At 46.6% G+C, this 21050-nt stretch overlaps 1 protein-coding gene across 3 annotated transcripts in view; it reads right to left on the reverse strand.

Moving 5' to 3' along the window:
* The window catches only part of IFT43 (intraflagellar transport 43), a 139399-nt gene that overhangs the window by 67820 nt on the left and 50529 nt on the right, over window positions 1–21050 (reverse strand). For all 3 annotated transcript variants that reach the window (XM_038742152.1, XM_038742123.1, XM_038742187.1), the window contains one exon: window positions 20801–20890. In XM_038742152.1, coding sequence (XP_038598080.1) covers window positions 20801–20881 — 81 coding nt within the window. In that variant the 5' untranslated portion in view covers window positions 20882–20890. The remainder of the gene's footprint in view (window positions 1–20800; window positions 20891–21050) is intronic.

Here is a 21050-nt window from a genome sequence, read left to right on the forward strand (position 1 = left end):
ATGGAGGGTAAGAGTAATAATAATAATAATAATGATGGCATTTATTCAGTGCTTACTATATGCAAAGCACTGTTCTAAGCGCTGGGGAGTATACCAGATTAACAGGTTGTCCCACGTGGGGCTCACAGTCTTAATCCCCATTTTACAGATGAGGGAACTGAGGCACAGAGAAGTCAAGTGACTTGCCCAAGGTCACACGGCTGACAAGTGGCAGAGCCGGGATTAGAACCCAGGTCCCTCTGACTCCCAAGCCCGGGCTCTTTCCACTGAGCCACGCTGAGTATCCAGTGCTTGTTTAGGGCAGATGGGCTGAAATGCCCATTGGTGGGCTATAAAGTGGGAAGATTAACAGTGGGAAGAATACCGAGAAGAGATGGGATTTCAAAAGGGATTTGAAGAAGGTGAGGCCCCCCGTCTTACCTCCTTCCCTTCCCCACAGCACCTGTATATATGTTTGTACATATTTATTACTCTATTTTACTTGTACATATCTAGTCTATTTATTTTATTTTGTTAGTATGTTTGGTTTTGTTCTCTGTCTCCCCCTTTTAGACTGTGAGCCCACTGTTGGGTAGGGACTGTCTCTATGTGTTGCCAACTTGTACTTCCCAAGCGCTTAGTACAGTGCTCTGCACACAGTAAGCGCTCAATAAATACGATTGCTTGATTGATGTGATTTCAAAAGGGATTTGAAGAAGGTGAGGCCCCCCGTCTTACCCCCTTCCCTTCCCCACAGCACCTGTATATATGTATATATGTTTGTATATTTATTACTCTATTTATTTATTTTACTTGTACATATCTATTCTATTTATTTTATTTTGTTAATATGTTTGGTTTTGTTCCCTGTCTCCCCCTTCTAGACTGTGAGCCCACTGTTGGGTAGGGACTGTCTCTATATGTTGCCAACTTGTACTTCCCAAGCACTTAGTACAGTGCTTGCACACAGTAAGCGCTCAATAAATACAATTGATTGATTGATTGATTGATGTAAGCAGGAACGGAGTGGGCAAGAGGTCACTGAGGGGAGTGGTGAGAATGGGGCACAGTGAGTACGTGGGTTTGACGTGAATGAAGGGTGTTGAGCTACGGTGCAGAGAAGCAGTGTGGCCTAGTGGATAGACCACAGGCCAAGGAGTCAGAAGGACCTGGGTTCTAATGCCGGTTCTGCCACTTGCCTGCTGTGTGACCTTGGACAAGGCACTTCACTTCTCTGTGCCTCAGCTTCCCTCATCTGTAAAACAGGGATTCCGACTGTGAGACCCATGTGGGCCAGGGACTGTGTCCGACCCTATTTGCTTGTATCCACCCCAGTGCTTATTACACTTCCTGGCACATAGTGAGGGCTCAATAAATACCACAAATATTGTTATCATTATTATTTGTACTGGAAGAAGAGAAGAGACAAGTAGGAGAGAGAGAATGCACAGGCGATGCTGTTTGATGTGGGGAGGAATGTGCATAGCACTTACGTACATATCTTTAAATTAATGAAAATTATTTATATTAATGTCTGTCTCCCCCTCTACACTCTAAGCTCATAATGGGCAGGGGAACACATCTGCTAATTCTATTGTTTATACTCTCCCAAGTGCTTAGTACGGAGCTCTGCAGAGCACAAGCACTCAATTAATAGCACTGATTTATTGATTTTCGAGGTGTGGGAGACGGCAGAACAGGGTTTGAAACATGATCCAGACAGCAGAATGAAGTACAGACTGGACAGGAGACAGAGTGGAGGCAAGGAGGTCAGTGAGGAGGTCGATACAGTTGTCAACCGGGATGTGACAAGTGCCTAGGCCAGCATGGTGGTTCGTTGACTGGAGAGGAAAAGGCGGATTTTGAAGTCTGAGAGGGGAAGAAATGACAAGATCTGGCAACAAACTGAATATGAGTGTTGAAAGAGAGGGGGGAATCAAGGATAATGCCAACGTTATATACTTCAGAGATGGGAAAATGGTGGTGATGAAAACTGTGATGGGAAAGTTAGGTGGAGGAGAGGATTTGGAATGCAAGATGAGGAGAACAAAATTAACAATCTTGCCTGGGGAACAGGGTCAAAATAAACCAGCACATGGATATTTAATTTTAGTCAAGGAAATGATGAAGAAATGCAGACCTTAGCTAGGAAAAGAATTGAAGGGAGTAGTGAAAAAGTAAATCAAGGGAACTACTAATAACCTGGGGTCGCAGGTAAAATGTTTGCCACCACACAATTAGGGAACTAAACTGAAACCCTGGGTGGCTAACTGGCAAGGCAAAAGAAATCATCATGGAGAAAAAGTCATCCTATTCTATCCAAGTGAGGAGATGCAAAAGCCTATGAAAAGCGGCAGGTTAAGTGTAAACAGGAAAGAAGCCCGGTTGGTTGAAAACAAGTTTGAAATTCAACTTCATCATCAATCATCAATCATCAATCGTATATTTATTGAGCGCTTACTATGTGCAGAGCACTGTACTAAGCGCTTGGGAAATACAAATTGGCAACACATAGAGACAGTCTTGCACATAATGCCAAAGTTAATAATAAAAGACAACTTCAAATACAAATCTTCAAAAAGGAAGATGGTTAGAGAACCACTTGATAACTGTAGGACAAGAAGGCTACACAAGTTGATAAAGACAGCTGAGAAGTACAATGAATTCTTTAGTTCTGTCCTTACTAAGTAGGATGTTGGAGAGATGCCCACACCAAAACTGCTGTTTTTTAGGAAACAGTTCAAAGAATAATAATTAAAAATAATGGTACTTAGGTGCTTACTATGTCCCAAGCACTGTTCTAAGCACTCAGATAGCTACAAGTTAATCAGGTTGGACACAGTCCCTGTCCCACACTGAGCTCATACTGTTAATCCCTATTTTTAACACATGAGGTAATAGAGGCACAGAGAAGTTAAGTGACTTGCCCAAAGCCCACAGCAGACAAGTGTTGGAGCCAGAATTACAATCCATGACCTCCAGACTCCGAGGCCTGTGTTCTAGCCACTACACCACGCTATTGGACCAAATTTTAATAGCCATTCAGGATATATTAGACAAATTGATAAATTCGATATGTGCAATTTACCAAGAACAGATGTCACGCATCCGTGAGTTTTGGATGATGAGACACCCGGGATAGTATGTAACTTGTTGTTGCAAATGGCCACCGTCCCGGAAAATCTGCTGATATCTAACTTAACTGATCAAATTCTGAGGGAATCCTCAGAATTATAGACCAATAAGTCTCTCATCTCTAACTGGGGAAGTTGTAGAATCCATAGTTACGTCTAGGATCAGGGAGCCATTAGAAGGCACAACACATTGTTGAAAAGACCCCCCCCCCCCAATCTAATAATAACAGTGATGATGACAATAACTGGTATTTGCTAAGCATTTGTTATGTGCCAACCACTGTACTATGTTCCGGGACAGACATAAATCAGGTTGGACACAGTCCCTGTCCCTCATGATGCTCACAGTCTAAGTAGAATGGAGAACAGGTGCTAAATCCCCTTTTTTCAGGTGAGAAAACTGAGAAATTAGGTAAGTCCAGAGTCACTCAGCAGTAAATGGCAGAGTCAGGATTAGAACCCGGGTCTTCTGACTCCCAAACCTATGCTCTTTCCATTATGCCACACTACGTCTATTTCCCTCCTCCCAATCCGGTCCAAACTCCTGAAATGAGTTCATTCATTCATTCAATTGTACTTATTGAGCGCTAACTGTGCGCAGAGCACTGCACTAAGCACTTGGGAGAGCACAGTACAACGCATTCCCTGCCCACAATAAGCACACAGTCTAGAGATGAGCCCCCATTTGAATATCCCCTCTGTTTCCACCTCCTCTACTCCAATGCTTTCCATCAATTCAGTGTCCCCGCCTTCACTTCAGTGAGACTGCTCTCTCTTCAAAGTCACCGTTACCTCCTTTTTGGACTCTATTCAACCCTAATCCTCTTGATTTCTCAACTGCTTTAGACACTGTGGACAGCTCTCTTTGCCTCAAGACACTATCTAACCCTGATTTTGTTTTTTCTGACTTCTCTCCTGGTTCTCTTCTTATCACTCAACAGATCTCTCTTTGTCTCTTTCAACTAGCACCTCCTCTGCTACCCCACTCCTTAACTGTGAGTGTCCCTAAAGGACTCAGTTCCAGGTCCCCTTTCTCTTCTCAATTTACACTCATCTTCTTCCATGGCTTCAAATACCACTTCTAAGGAACCAGGCCTGGCTTTCAAAAGGACCAGCCCCCTCTGAGACCGGGATTCTGATGCCAGGATGCAGGCTGATGGGTCTAAGAACCGAGCAGGGAAAACTTTTTTATTTTTTAATATTGTGGCACACTGAAAATGTAACTGTGCGAAGGGTTCCCCCCCAAACTGGACAGCTCCAGCAAAGGCGGAACGCGGGATGGGGAAGCGGTAGCTCAGAATCAAGCACATCTCTGGTTTCTCTTCTGAAAGGAGTGTGGGAAATGGACAGAGCCTGCCAGGGACTGCTGCTTGATAGAAGGAGGGGGCAAGACCCTGCATAACTCCTTAAGAGCAGCAAAAATATTCACTCTCCAAAAATAAACAGGGAAAAGGAATGATTGAGACTAAAGACTTGGAAACAGATGACTGAACGCTGCGGTCCCAAAATACCAGCCTTCTTCAGAAAAGAGCGTGCGATGGGGCGAGGGGCGGAGACAGCGGGAAACTCAGGAAACGGGGCCTTTATATGGCCTCATCCGAATGGGATGGGATTCAACCAACTGGAATTACCGTGTCACACGGAGTCTTTAGGGGCCGGAATTTTTTCGGCTCTTTATATGGTTCCCCCGGATTCTTGGGATGCCAAAGCGGAGAAGAGGTTGCAGTGCCAAAAAAGGAGCCTTTTGGGTTTGGAAACTTCCCTTACCCACTGGAGGTCCTGGCAAACTTCCACAACCAAATCATCCCACGAGCTCCCTTCTACCTCCAGACCCACATCTAAGATCCGGAACCACAGAAGGCAGTGTGGTTTCTAACACGGTTATAACCACTCAAAGGGAACCACAGGTTTAGTGAGGCCCCTGCTAACCTTGCCCTCACCTTCACGGCTATGGGGGTAAGGATGGAAATCGCCAGGGCTCGCTTGGTCCCTGGAAAAAAGTGTCTTTTCAGGGCCCGTGCCGACACCCCCGAGGGCCACCTCAGTTCGGATCACTGACAGAAAACAGGATTATTCCCCATTGATTATTCTTTAATCATCATCGTCATAATACTGGTACTTGTCAAGCGCTTACTATGTGCCAAACACTGTTCTAAGCGCTGGGAATACAAGTTAATCAGGTTGGACACAGTCGCTGTCCCACAAGGAGCTCACACTCTTAGTCCCCATTTTACAGATGAGGTAACTATGACCCAGAAAAATCAATCAATGAATAGCATTTACTGAGCACTTACTATGTGCAGAGCACTGTACTAAGCGCTTGGGAGGATACAATTCAACAGAATTAACGTTCCCTGCCTATAACGAGCTTACAGTAGACCTGAGAAAATTGCTTCGAGGCTCAAAGAGGGGTGATTTCCTATGTGCCAGGCACTGACACACTGGAAGATATGTACTTCAGGTTGGTGAAGTGACTTGCCAACGTCACACAGTCCACACGTGGCAGAGCCAGGATTAGAACCCAGGTCCTTCCGACGCCCAAGCCCGTGTTCTACCCACTAAGCCACGCTGCTTCAGTGACTGCGTCAAGTCGTTCTGACCTCAGAGTAAGTCCTTCCGACCACTTTGGTATACCGTTGCGCAGAAGGCATCACCCCTCCCAGGAACCAACGGGCAACTCCCAGGAGAGGTGCATGATTTAGACGTATACCTTAGGTGGCACGGGGCCTTAGGGAGATGGTGCCGGTGAATTAAGAGAAGTGGGGAACGAGGGAAGGGGAAAATAGAGCTGGCCCTCCACCGTGACTGCTTTCCGGTCCTCCACAACTGCCTAAGGAGCAGTAGCTGTGGTGGTCCAGCTGAGCTAGGGCAGCTACTTGACCTGCTGCTGCTTCTGCTTGGGTGACACTGCTGGGGGACCCCAGCTCACGAGGACTCACCCGGACCACGCTGCCCAGGCAGCTGGGCTCGCTGAGGGCCGATGGGCCTGACAGGTGCAGAGCTGGGGCTGTGGGAAGCTCTACAAACCAGACCCGTGAGGTGAGCCTGATCCCCGCATCCCATACACCCACCTCACAAACCTGCCTCAACGACCCCCCTAAGCCTCGGATCATTTCCCCTTCCCCTCTCCTCTCCCAGCTTCTTATCTGGTCTAATCTCCCTCCCTTCTCCCTCCCGGAGAAGAGGGCCACTGTAGGCTCACGCTTCCTTCCCCTGCATAACACTCCCCATCCAATCAGCTGAGAAGTGCATGCTTGCTGGCTGTTTTTCTTCCAATAATAATAATACTGACATATCTGTAAAGCGCTTACTATGTCTTGACCACTCTTCTAAGCACTGGGGAAGATACAGGCTAATCACATTGGACATATCCCTGTCATCATCATCAATCGTATTTATTGAGCGCTTACTATGTGCAGAGCACTGTACTAAGCGCTTAGGAAGTACAAATTGGCAACATATAGAGACAGTCCCTACCCAACAGTGGGCTCACAGTCTAAAAGGGGGAGACAGAGAACAAAACAGAGAAAAAACAAAAAATGTGAGTCCCACATGGGACGCCCAGTCTTAATCCCCATTTTACAGGTGAGGCAACTGAGGCACAGAGAAGTTAGGTGATTTGCCCAAGGTCCCACAGCACACACACACACACAGCGGAGCCGGGATTAGAACCCAGGTCTTTCTGACTATCCATTAGGCCATGATGCTTCTCAATTTTCCATTATAATACTTTCATCAATCAATTTTATTAACCATAATAATTATGATCATTTTCGATTATCAGCATCCTCCGGAAAATTACAGTTTGGGGGACATAAAACATGTCCAAAAAACCCAAAAGCAGCCAACAGAGCAATCAGTAGAACGCAAGGCTGACCAAAAGACTCAATCATCTATAGTAAATGGAGAAGCAGTAGCATTTACTCAGCTTCTACTTGGTGTGGTGCACCATGCCAGGTGCTTAAAAGTAAAGAAGAACAAAGTGACATGTTCCCACAGGCAGCTTATACTCTAATGGGGAGTATGGACATAAAAGTATTTACAACTCGATTGGTCAAAATCAATGAATAACTATACACGTGAGTGCTTCAGGAGGGTGTAAGAAAGTTCGTAAGCGCTAGAGTGACCTGAACGGGTGATATGGCTCAGGATGCTGGCAAATTAATTGGGGAAAGTTTGTTGGAGGAAGTGGGAATTTTAGGAGGGCTTTGAATGAGCTGCGGTCTATTAGATGAGGGGAGGGAGAGAGTTCTAAGCTAGGAGAATAGCATGAGCAAGGGGACAGAGGTGGGAGATTCAAGTGCGAGGTACAAATAATAATGACAATAATAATAACAATAACGGTATTGGTTAAGCGCTTACTATGTGCCTAGCAGGGTTCTAAGCGCTGGGGTAGATACAAGATAACTGGGTTGGACATAGTCCCTGTCCCATATGGGGCTCACAATCTTAATCCCCATTTTACTGGGGAGGTTACTGAGGCTCAGAGAAGTGAAGCGACTTCCCCAGGGTCACACAGCAGACGAGTGGCGGAGCCGGGATTAGAACCCATGTCCTCTGACTCCCAAGTACGTGCCTTGGCCACTAGGCCACGCTGCTTCTAGCGAAATATGGCTAGAAAGTTGGGTTTGGAAGAGCCAAGGAGGAAAAATGGGGCACGGTGGGAGACGAGAACAGACAGATAAAACGGGGCTAAGTGATGGAGCGCCACGAAGCCAACTGGGCGGAGTTTTTGTTTCATGCAGAGAAACGGAGGAAGCTGGTGGAGGGTTTTGAAGAGACGGGAGACTTGAGCTGAGTGATGCTTCAGGAAGGTGATCACAGCAGCCTGGGAGATCGGCAAGGGGGTTAAATATGGAAGTCTAGCCATGGCAAGACCAGAGCTTAACAAATACCATTATCATGCCTAGAGTTGCTCCTTGGCAGTAAGGCAGGCACTTTGGCAGGAGCAGTAATTCTTTCAGACCCCCAAGGGATGGCAATATGCATCAAACGGTTCCCTAGGGCTGAGAAAGAGTTAATGTGCCTTCCAAAGTGCCTAACTCACTATCTGAGAGCAACAGTAGGGCCTGAGAAAATTGGGATCTAAGTGATTCTTGTCTTCCCTCCCACCAGACCAGTGAGCTGGTAGTAAAAAGCCCTATATTCCATTACAATAACCAAGCTATCAAGTTTCCTGCCTAATTCGCTTCTGCAGTGACTCACTCAAAGGGACTGCTGGGACTTCTCTTGGGAAGACTGATTCACGGGCTGAGAGATCGGACTTTTAGAAATATTCCTAAAATCCAGCCTGAACTCTGCTATCCTCAGTTTCGGTGCATTCTTCCTCGTTCCACCCTTTTGGCACTCTCCCTTTTTGGGGTCTCTACCTTCCAAATGCTTGAAGGCAGAGATCACACGGCCGCTCATGAGTTGCCATTCAGCCAAGCAAAGCATTCTTTTCATCTTTCATCATAAATTAAGCCCTCCCGTCCCTTCATCATTTTTTGTGTTGTTGTTGTTCTTTTTTGAACTCCTTCCAGTTTGTCAACATGTTTCTTGCACTTACGTAGTTCGGGCTACCCACAGTACAGTAGGTGCGAATTCCCTGGGACTCTAAGCACTGTAACCTCCTGGCACCCTCGACACGATGCCTCTGTGCAAGCACCGTCTAGACTGGAGACCACCCCCTCAACTCCACGGCGGGGGAATGTGCGGCAACTTGTAAGAGACGGGGCGAAGGACATGTTGTAACCCAGGGAATCTGATCTCTCGGGCTCCCTGCAAATGTGAAGACAGAACTGTGATGGATCTTAGCCAGCCAGCCCAATTAGATGTGCTCTATGACGGAAACCCTACCCGCTGCTGGTCGCTCTTCCTTAACCGTGTGACTTTGGTCCTTCATAATCGTCATAATAATAATAATAATAGTACTTGTTAAGCACTACTACATGCCAACCACTGCACTGAGCACCAGATAGAAGATAATCAGGTCAGGCACTGCCCCTGTCCCCCATGTAGGGCTCGCAGTCTAGGTAGGAGAGAGAACGGGCTAAATGCTGGCCAGGTGATGGTGCCTTGACTCCTCCTAAGCTTGGTTATCCATTCCATAAGTAGTCATTACCCTGGTTCATTTGTTTGACCTATGTGCCTTTTCTTTCTAGCACCAAGCTGGAAAGGAAGGGCATTTACCTTTCAACTGGTCTCCCACTCAAAGTTTTAATTCTTCTGACCACGGTTCACCTTCATCAGCACTTCTGAATTCCTAAATTACTGTATTACACCATTACTGAAGTTTTCATATTTCTCGTTTCCCCCAAATGTTGATATTTCGTATCATCTTTTTCTAGATGTATTAACAAAACAATGTGCCCCTGTTTCTGGATTCTTTTGTCATCCAGCCAATGGAAAATGAAGTTTGCTATCTATTTCTCTCTCTCTCTGACAACTAAGTACTGTTCTCATCAATGATTCCATGTGAATACGTCACTGGGAACACAGTATTGTCCAAAGGCTGTTTAATAACTATCATCACTACGCTGAGGACACCCAAATCTACATCTCCTCCCCGCTCTCTCTCCTTCCCTCCAGGCTCGTATCTCCTCCTGCCTTCAGGACATCTCCATCTGGATGTCTGCCCGCCATCTGAAACTAAATATGTCCAAGACTGAACTCCTTATCTTCCCTCCCAAACCCTGTCCTCTCCCTGACTTTCTCATCACTGTAGATGGCACTACCAACCTTCCCGTCTCACAAGCCCGCAACCTTGGTGTCATCCTCAACTCCGCTCTCTTGTTCACCCCTCACTTCCAATCCGTCACCAAAACCTGCCGGTCTCACCTCCGCAACATTGCCAAGATCCGCCCTTTCCTCTCCATCCAAACCGCTACCTTGCTGGTTCAGCCTCTCATCCTAACCCGACTGGATTACTGTATCAGCCTCCTCTCTGATCTCCCATCCTCCTGTCTCTCCCCACTTTGGTCTATACTTCAGTCTGCTGCCCAGACTATCTTTCCACAGAAACGCTCTGGGCATATTACTCCCCTCCTCAAAAACCTCCAGTGGCTACCAATCAATCTGCGCATCAGGCAGAAACTCCTCACCCTGGGCTTCAAGGCTGTCCATCCCCTCGCCCCCTCCTACCTCAGCTCCCTTCTCTCCTTCTCCGGCCCAGCCCGCACCCTCCGCTCCTCTGCTGCTAACCTCCTCACCGGGCCTCATTCTCGCCCGTCCCGCCGTCGACCCCCTGCCCACGTCCTTCCCGTGGCCTGGAATGCCCTCCCTCCACACATCTGCCAAACTAGCTCTATTCCTCCCTTCAAAGCCCTACTGAGAGCTCACCTCCTCCAGGAGGCCTTCCCAGACTGAGCCCCTTTTCCTCTCCTCCTCCCCATCCCCCCACCCTACCTCCTTCCCCCTCCCCACAGCACTTGTATATATTTGTACAGATTTATTACTCTACTTATTGTACTTGCACATATTTACTCTTCTATTTATTTTGTTGATGATGTGCATATAGCTATAATTCTATTTATTCTGACGATTTTGCCACCTGTCTACATGTTTTGTTTTGTTGTCTGTCTCCCCCTTCTAGACTGTGAGCCCGTTGCTGGATAGGGACCATCTCTATATACGACTGAATGAATAACTCTAAGACGTATAATTTTCTAAGGACGAGGTCAATGGAACCTGACCACAGATATTTCAAACTATCAATACTCAATATTAGAACTTCTCTTTTCCCATAAAGTTGTTATAAGATAGTTTACTTCACCAAATTCTCACCAGCCCCTACTGACATTGTGGAATGTCCTTAGTCCAATTCCTGGAAATAATTTAGGCACTTTGGGTGTAGCATGAGCTCCTCAGGCCTAGAAGAGAATATTCAGTACCCGGAGCACTGAGCTAAAGGTGGGGGTAGGTCAACTTTTTCTAGTGCTTAGAACAGTGCTTTGCACATAGTAAGCGCTTAACAATTGCCATTATTAGTATTATTATCATTATTACTATTAGACCAAGGGTCACACTTGATCCCTACATTCACTTGCAGAAGTAGAGGGTAGGTAAGGAGTGCTGAAGGCTCACCTTCTCCAGGAGGCCTTCCCAGACTAAGCCCCCCTTTCCCTAACCCAACCCTCCCCATCACCCCAACTCATCCCCTTTGCTCTACCCCCGTTCCCACCCCACAGCACGTGTATATATGCACATATCTATAATTCTATTGATTTATATTAATGCCTATTTACTTGTTCTGATGTGTCTATATCTATCTATAGAGCTATAATTCTATTTATTTATATTGATGCTAGTGATGCTTGTTTACTTGTTTTGAAGTCTGTCTCCCCCTTCTAGACTGTGAGCCCATTGTGAGCAGGGACTGTCTTTGTTGCTGGAATGTATTTTCCAAGCGCTTAGTCCAGTGCTCTGCACACAGTAAGTGCTCAATAAATACAACAATGAATGAGTGGACTCCAAATTCCCAAGCGACAAGGCCAGGTTGCACATGGCATTTGAGTTTTCAGCCATTTCCTCTCTACCACACCTCTGCCAGCCACTGGAGATAGAAACTCTATCAATCAATCAATCGTATTTATTGAGTGCTTACTGTGTGCAGAGCACTGTACTAAGCGCTTGGGAAGTACAAGTTGGCAACATATAGAGACAGTCCCTATCCAACAGTGGGCTCACAGTCTAGAAGCGGGAGACAGAGAACAAAACCAAACCCACTAACAAAATAAAATAAATAGAATGGATACGTACAAGTAAAATAAACAGAGTAATAAATATGTACAAACATATATACATATATATACAGGTGCTGTGGGGAAGGGAAGGAGATTAAGATTGTGAGTTCCATGTGGGACATGGACTGTGTCCAACCCAATTAGCTGTGGACTGTGACCAACCCTGAACTTCATACAGTGCCTGGCGCACACAAAGTGCTTAACAAATACCATTAAAAAAAAGAGAAAGAGACGGGGCACAAGCAACAGAAATACTTTATGGCTGTGGGTCTCTGCATCGGGAGGTAGGGTGGGACGGAGGCCCAGATGCTGGACTCTACAGCCTAGTTGGATTCACTGAACATCCTCATCTAGTTCGCTAAAAAGGTTCTTTGGACACACTGGGCTTATTTGCAGTATACTCATGTATACGTACGCTTCCCTTCTCCCTTTTATCTAAAAAGTATTTTATTAACTGTCACCCCCACTGCACTGCAAGCTCCTTGATCATGTCTAATTATTCTACAAACCAGGCTACACACTTCACTCCTCTGATGCCAACCTCCTCACTGCACCTCAATCTCGTCGACCTCACCCCCAACCTCTCGTCTCCATCCTGCTTCTGGCCTGGAATGCCCACCCCTCCCCTCCAGCCCTCCATATCTGACAATCACTCTCCCCATCTTCAAAGCGTTACTGAAGGCACACCTCCTCCAAGAGGCCTTCCCTGACTAAGCCTTCATTTCCTGTAGTCCCACTCTGTACTGCATCATCCCAACGCTAGCATTTGCTCCCTTTGCTCCCCCCTCCTCAGCCCCGTGGCACTTATGTACACATCCGCAATTTAGTTATTTATATTCATGTCTGCCTCCCCATCTAAACAGTGAGCTCACTGCGGGCAGGAAACATGTCTACCAATCCTGTTATACTGTACTCTCCCACGCGCTTAGTACAGAGCTCTACTCACAGGAAGCACTCAATAAAGCAGCACGGCTGGCAAGAGCACGGGATTGGGAGTCATCAGAGGACATGGATTTTAATCCCGGCTCCACCACTTGTCCCCTGTGTGACCTTGGGCAAGCCACAACTTCTCTGTGCCTCAGTTACCTCATCTGGAAAATGGGGATTAAGCCTGTGAGCCCCACGTGGGACAACCCGATTACCTTGTATCAACCCCAGCACTTAGAACAGTGCTTGGCACATTAAGTAAGGGCTTAATAAATACCATAATTATTAATATGATTGATTATTCCCTCCCAAAAACATACCTCTGCACACATTAACCACTCAAATGCTACTGACTGAATGATGGGGTAGATTTCCTTCTTTGATGGGGTAGATTTCCTTCTTTGATGGGGTAGATTTCCTCTAAATGGGATACAGACTGTATCTAAACCGCTTATTTGAGTTTACCCCAACATGTAGCAGAGTTCTGAGCACACAGTAAGCCCTCAATAATTCCCACGATCTACCTTCAGAGCAAATTAAGAGCATGCAGGTAAAAAGTCAATCTGCTCACTGTGAAGAAGCCAAATTTTTGATCCATTCAGCCCCATCATATAAATGTGCTCAAAAAAACTTTAGGGTGCAGTGACAAGCATTAGTCTATCAAAAGGGCAGCCAGCGATCCATGGAGAAAAGCAGGTTAAGAGTAGGGTGTGATAAGAGCAGGACAGAAACTACTCACAGCAATTCTATAAAGCCCCCCATCCCCATCCGATCAGAGTTATATAAATTCCATGGGGGCTGACTATGGGTTGATGAAGAAAGACTGGTACAGCTCCCGCCATGCCTGTACTACTAAGGAGGTCGCTGGCTTCCACAGAAATAGTCCCAGACTGCAAAAAAGGGGAAATGAACAATGGTGGGTCTCACCACGGGCAGAAAATCCTAAGGGTCTCATTCATTCATTCATTCAATCGTATTTATTGAGCACTTACTGTGTGCAGAGCACTGTACTAAGCACTTGGGAAGTACAAGTTGGCAACATATAGAGACGGTCCCGACCCAACAGTGGGCTCACAGTCTCGAAGACCATGTTTCCATAGGTGAATTAAAGAGTACCTAGAATGGTGACGAAGGGTCCTGAGAGCTCCTCCTTAGACTGTGAGCTCCTTGTGGGCAAGAAACATATCTACCATCTGTTAAATTGGACTCTCCCAAGTGCTTAGTACAGTGCTCTGCACACAATATGTACTCATTGATCAATCACTAGTATTTACGGAGCTCTTACTAGGTGCAGAGCAGTATACTAAGCATTTGGGAGAGCACAATACAATAGAATTAGCAGACATGTTACCTGCCCATAAAGAGCTTACGGTCTAGTGGGGGAGACAGACACTACTATGAATAAATATGTAATTTATAATATAAGATTTAAAGATGTATACCTAAGTGCTGTGGGCAAATATCAAACGTCCAAAGGTCACAGATCCAAATGCAGACACAACACAGAAGGGAAAGCGAGCTGGGGAAAAAAACGGTTTAATTGGAGATGTGATCTTAAAAATGCTTTGACGGTGGAGAGGGTGGTGGTCTGATATACACGGAAGGGGAAGGGAGTTCTGGGCTGAGGGATCGGCGGCGAGATAGATGAAGATGCAAACTGGACTGTAGTGAGAGATCAGTGAGGAGAGGCAGGATGGGGTGAGCCGACTGAGTGCTTTAGGGCCGATGACGGAGTTTCTGTTTTACGCAGAGGTAGACTGGCAACCACCGGAGGTTCTTGAAGAGTGGGGAGATGTGAACTGAACATTTTTCTAAAAAATGAGTGAAGCAGAGTGAAGTATGGACTGGAGCATGGAGAGGTGAGAGGCAGGGAGGTCAGCGAGGAGGCTGCTGCCGTAATCGAGGCGCGACAGGATAAGTGCTTGGATCAGCATGGTTGCAGTTTGGATGGAGAGGCAAGGGCAGCTTTTGCAATGTTGTGAAGGGAGAAACGACAGGATCTGGTGACGGACTGAATATGTGGGTGGAATGAGAAGGATGAGGCGAGGGCATTGCCAAGGTTACGGGCTTGTGAGTTAGAAGAATGGTGGTGTTGTCTATAGTGATGGGAAAGACTGGGGAGGACAGGGTTTGGGTGGGGAAATAGGGAGTTCAGTTTTGGTTACGTTCAGCTTGAAGTGTTGGCAGAACCCGGTAGAGATGTCCTAAAGGCAGGAGGAAATGCAAGACTGCAGGGAAGGAGAGCGATCAGGGCTGGAGATGTAGATTTGGGAATCATCTACGTAATAATAATTATAATGATGGTAATCGTTAAGCGCTTACTATGTGCAAAGCACTGTTCTAAGCACTGGGGAGGGTACAAGGTGATCAGGTTGCCCCATGGGGGGCTCACAATTTTAATCCCCATTTTACAGATGAGGGAACTGAGGCACAGAGAAGTTAAGTGAGTTGCCCAAAGTCACACACGGAGCCGGAATTTGAACCCATGATCTCTGCCTCCAAAGTCCGTACTCTTTCCACTGAGCCACGCTGCTTCTCCACGCTGCATCTCTTCTTAGGTAGAGATGGTAATTGAAGCCATAGGAGCGAATGAGTTCTCCAAAGGCAAGGGTGGAAATGGAGAATAAAAGAGGACCCCTTCTGTCAGAGGGTGGGAGGCAGGGGGGGAACCAGCAAAAGACACTGAAAAGGAGCAATCGGAGAGAAAGTAGGAGAACCAAGATAGGACAGTGTCAGTGAATCCAACATTGGATAAAGTTTCAAGGGTAAGGGGGTGGCCTAAAATGTCGAAGGCAACTGCGATGGATTAGGATAGAGCAGAGGCTATCAGATATGGCAAGAAGGTCACTGGCTACCTTAGAAAGGGCTGTTTCTGTGGGGTGAAGGGGGTGGAAGCCAGATTGGAGGGGCAGGGGGGGTCAAGGAGAGAACTGGAGGGGAGGAACTGGAGTCAGAGGATGTAAGCAAGTCCCTCAAGAGGTTTGGAGAAATGGGAGGAGGGAGATGGGGTGAAAAAAGGAGGGAGCCATGAGGTCAAGGGAGATTTTTTAAGATAGGAGGGACATTTGTTAAGACTAGACTGTGAGCCCACTGTTGGGTAGGGACCGTCTCTATATGTTCCCAACTCGTACTTCCCAAGCACTTAGTACAGTGCTCTGCATACGGTAAGTGCTCAATAAATACGACTGAGTGAATGAATAAGCATATGCGTTTGAAAACAGTGGGGAAGAAGCCATTAGGGAGTGAACAGTTGAAGAAGGCAGTCAAGGAGGGAAGAAGGGAGAGGGCGAGTGTTTGAAAAAGGTAGGAAGGGATCGGGTCGGAAGCACAGGAGGAGGGGGCAGATTCAGAGAAGAGGCGAGAGATTTCATCCAGAGTTACTGCAAGGAATATAAGGACAGTGGAAGAGATTGGAGGAGGAGTGGGGGATTGGAGAGGAGCAGGGGAGATTCTGGGAAGATACCACTGATGAGAGAAGCCGCATGGAGTAGCAGATAGAGCCCACGCCTGGGGGTCGGAAGATCATGGTTTCTAATCCCAAATCTGCCATTTGTCGGCTGTGTGACCACTGGCAAGTCACTTCACATCTCTGTGCCTCAGTTAACTCACCTGAAAAAATGGGGATTGAGACTGTGAACCTGATGTGGGACAGGGACTGTGTCCAACCTGATTTGCTTGTATCCACCTCAGTGCCTGGCACACAATAAGCGCTTAACAAATACCACAATTACTATGACAAAATAACAGTCAATCCTTTTTCGTTTTTACAATCTTCATTCACTCATTCATTCAATCGCATTTATTGAGCGCTTACTGTGCGCAGAGCACTGCACTAAGCGCTTGGGAAGTACAAGTTGGCAACATATAGAGACGGTCCCTACCCAACAGCAGGCTCACAGTCTAGAAGGGGGAGCGCTTAGTACAGTGCTCTGCACACAGTAAGCGCTCAATAAACACGACTGAATGAATGAGTGAGACAGACAACAAAACATATTAAAATGAAATAAATAGAATAGTAAATATGTACAAGTAAAACAGAGTAATAAATATGTACAAACATAAATACAGGTACTGTGGGGAGGGGAAGGAGGTAAGGCGGGGGGGATGGGGAGGGACAAGAGGGGGAGAGGAAAGAGGAAGGAAAGTATCTTTCAAGGATTAATTCCTTAACCGTGTTTTCAGAAGAAAAGTCATTTTGGATTTTCTGTTTTCCAGATCAGTAAATGAAACATGGTTGTTAGAGAGGCAGTATGCCCGTTGGAAAAAAAAAAGTGGACCTAGATCGATCAACCAATCAATATTATTTATTGAGTGCTTTTTTATGGTATTTGTTAAGCATTTACTTTGTGACGGGCAGTCTGTTAAGGGCTGGGGCAGACACAAGCTAATCAGGTTGAACATAGTCCATGCTCCACACGGGGCTGCCAGTTTTAATACCGTGTGACCTTAAGTCACTTTAAATCTCTCAGCCTCGGTTTCCTCATCTGTAAGATAGGGATAGGATCTGGGTAGGGACCGTCTCTATATGTTGCCGATTTGTACTTCTCAAGTGCTTAGTACAGTGCTCTGCACACAGTAAGCGCTCAATAAATACGATTTAATGAATGAATCTCCACTCTCCCTCTACCTTAGACTGTCAGCTCAGTGTGAGACAGGGACTGTGTAAGATCTAATTACCCTGTATCCGGCCCAGGAGTTAACCCACAGTAAGTGCTTACTAAATATCATCATTATCATCATTAAGCAAAATGCACAGGACAAAAGCCAGAGAAACAGCTAGAAATAAAACTCCAGGAAGTTCATTTCTCACCCCAAACTCCTACACCCCTAAACCACATTCCCTCCCACACTTCTTTTGACCCCCAGGGATGGGAGACCATTGCACATCTGTCCTCCCCAAGAAGCGGGTCAATCCTGAAGCATGCAAAGTATGAAATAAATATAAAGTGTGGAAAATGAGCTTTTTACGAACAGCCCTACACTGAATTCCCAGCATCCCTCGATGGCAACGTTATCAGAGGCCTCATCCAGTCCAGCCGTTTAGAAATGGTGCTATGAAAATGGCTTTAAAATGTGACCAATTGGGAGAGCTATTTTGGTGAGAAAGAGGAAAAATGTCACCAAAAAGGGTCAGGAGATAACCCTATGGGGCTGAAAATAACTAGCCTGCTGGCAGGCTAGTCAGAGAACAAGGCGGATTGAGTGGTTGGGGGGGTGGGGAAGGGACGGAGAGACGTAATGTAAGGCATCAGGGGAGCTCTGACCCGCGTGAAGCTGCTCTCAGATGAGGAAGTTGGCCTAATTTGGGAACATGAGTCCAGCAACATTTCTCGGATTCCTTCTCCAGAATTTGGCCAATTTTCAGTTCAGCGGTCCCAGGAGGACAAGGCTAGAGGATGACTGGGGGGGAGAGAAGAGGACAGGAGGTGGGTAAGAGAAAGAAAACAGCTGCGATCCCAGCTTTTCTCCAGGCCACTGAGAGAGCAAAGACAACTGAGGCAGAGAAGAATTTGACTGCCGGGAGTCAGGAGAAATGGGCCAATGATATCTTCAGGTGCCAGCCAAAACCCTAGCTGGCAAGCATACGGTTCCCAAAGGAAGCTGCATGAAGAAACTTTTGCCAACAGGGCTGGAAAATCCTGGCATATGCCAAAGCAGCCTCAAACTAGATCACCTCACTCTCTAGGCTGATCTGGTAGATCATTCAGCCCAGGAGAGGTGCTTCCATCTCTTCCAGGGGTTTAACTTTTCCATATTTAGCTCAGAGCTCAGTGCAACTCTCCATGGCACCTTTCCCCTGGAAAAAGGAGAGAGGGACAGAGAGGGAGAGAAAGAGGGCGAGGGAGGGAGAGAGAAAGAGAGAAAAAGTGTGTGTGTGTGTGTCAGCAGACATCAGTTTCACCAAAATGACTGGAAGACTGAAGGAGAGTGCCAATTTCACTCTCCAGGAAGTGATACATTTCAGTCTTCGAATTTAACCAAGAAAGAAACCTGCCCAATAGGTTTTGTTGGTGCCAGTTCCAATTGGATTTGGTGGACTAAAACACCTTCCTCGATAAAGGAAGTCTTAATGCTATTCCAACATGAAATTTCTATTAAAGTTGAGGACAAAACGGCTTACGTAATCGTAAGTGCTGTCTTGCTAGACTGCATGTGAATGCCAAAATAGTATTCATTAGCTATCCGACCCATGAATGCAGAGCATGGTACTAAGCACTTGGGAAAGTACAGTAGAAGGAAGAAATGCAGCTCTTGTCCATCTGTATTAATTACCTGTTGCAGTGACACGTGTCCAGATACAGGGACTCCGTCCTTCTCATTTAGCCCCCACTAAACCTATTTGAGAATATTTGACCATAGAGATTATACAGTCGCTAAATGAGACAGGATACCCCCGGACCCCAGTTCCCCTGGAGGAAATGGACGCTACTGTAAATAACAGGAGGTAATGCTATTAACTGCTTAAGGAACAAACCACCCTCTCTTCTTTTATATGCCCCGACGGGCTAATTCAGACTGGCTGCCAGAACGTACTTGGATGCCTCCCACCCTCACACCTTGCCCCAGTTCTATTTCCCTTTACCTCAGCATCTTCATCCTGGATTGCAGGCAGCAAGAGGAAAAACGCAAGTATACGATGTCACACGCTTGGAAACAAATACAAATGGGCACAAGCGCAGATCTGAGGATCTAGTTTTAGAATGAAGGGTTGGGGGTGGGGGGAGACACACACAGCCCATGCAACAACCAAGCCAGTTTGAGGCCAACCACCCTTGGGTAGGGCTGGACAAATAGGTCAATCAATGGCATTTACTGAGTGCTTACTATGTGCAGAGCACTGCACTAAGCGCTTCGGAGAGTACAACAGAACAGACATGTTCCCTGCCTATAACAAAGCTTACAGTTTAGACCTGAGAAAATTGGGAATCCTGGAGCTTCGAGGCCAGAAGAGGGGTGATTTTCAGTCCTTTTTTATGGTATTCGTTAAGCGCTTGCTATGTGCCTGGCACTGAACTACGCACTAGACTAAACGTAATACAATCATTACGCGAGCCCCATGAGGGACACGGACTGTGTCCAACCTGATTAGCTTGTATCAACCCCAGAGCTTAATAGAACCGAGCCTGGCACATAGTAAACACGTAACCAATATCATCATCATCCTAGTCCGCTCTTCTCATTTTACCGATGAGAAGCTAAGTGCCTCCCCCTGCTCTCTTCTGGATATCAGCCTGGTTTCTTCCCCACTGATACAGCGTTCCATCCACATTGCAGAGTCCCGCTCGATTCCCCCTCCCTTCTTCCTCCGTATCCATCCTTCTCTCCGCTCACACTCCAGTCCTCCGATTACCGTCCAGCTCTCCTGGTGCCTTCCCCAGTTTTCTAGCGTTTGCTATTCTCTACCATCTACCTGCCGGCCACTTCTTGCACTTCTCAAGCCATTCCAAATCCCGCCGCTTAATCCCCGTCTAACCTCATCTACTTTGAACTGCTAGGTATAGCTGCATGTAAACTGCTTCGGACCCCCTCTTTCAGACTGTGGGGTTATTTCTCGAGGTTCTTTTTGGGCTGGTCTTTTGGCTCAGGAAGGGTGAGAGATAAAGTGTTCGGGAACTAAGATCTACAAACTGCCTTCCTGAAGGAGGGGTATGGAATCCAATTCTGACAGGCAGAACAATGGGTGACTAAAGATCTTACTCCTAAGTCTATGGCAGCAGTGATTCACCTGAGGGAGGGGGGGGGAAAAACCTGTCCTTTTTAAAATTCTATAGAATTAAGCAGGCTCTGACGTTTGCGTATTGGCCGTAGACTCTTCTTGCCTCCTAGTTTTGACAAGGACAGACCGGCTTTGATATGGAGAGATAATCCCCTAGGTTAAAAACTCCCTAACAGGCAGAGGGGTTATTCTATTGTCGGGTGGGGGAATCAAACAAACAAGTAGCCAAGCAATCTTCTAAACCAAGACAAAACAGAGGGCTACAGGGACTGCATCACAGGTAAGGAGGGACCCTAGTTTCAGGTCCTCTGGGCACCCACCTCTGCCACGGAAGTCGAAGAAGAATTCTTCCTGCTGAGCTGATTCTCCGGCCTGGTTTCCAGGTGAGCTCGCCGTCCCATCTTTGGCACCTAGGAAGGGAGACGTAGAAGGGTCACTGCAGTCCAAACCATTTTCTGGGCAGCCACTTAAGAGACGAATGCTCAGAATTGGGGTGGGCAACGACTATAAAATAAATGGCATTTTATTGCCCCTGGACATTTTGTGGTCCTTTAGACCAACAGATGGAAC

This window comes from Tachyglossus aculeatus, chromosome 1 (genome assembly GCF_015852505.1).
Source record: "Tachyglossus aculeatus isolate mTacAcu1 chromosome 1, mTacAcu1.pri, whole genome shotgun sequence".
In the NCBI taxonomy this organism is placed as follows: domain Eukaryota; kingdom Metazoa; phylum Chordata; class Mammalia; order Monotremata; family Tachyglossidae; genus Tachyglossus; species Tachyglossus aculeatus.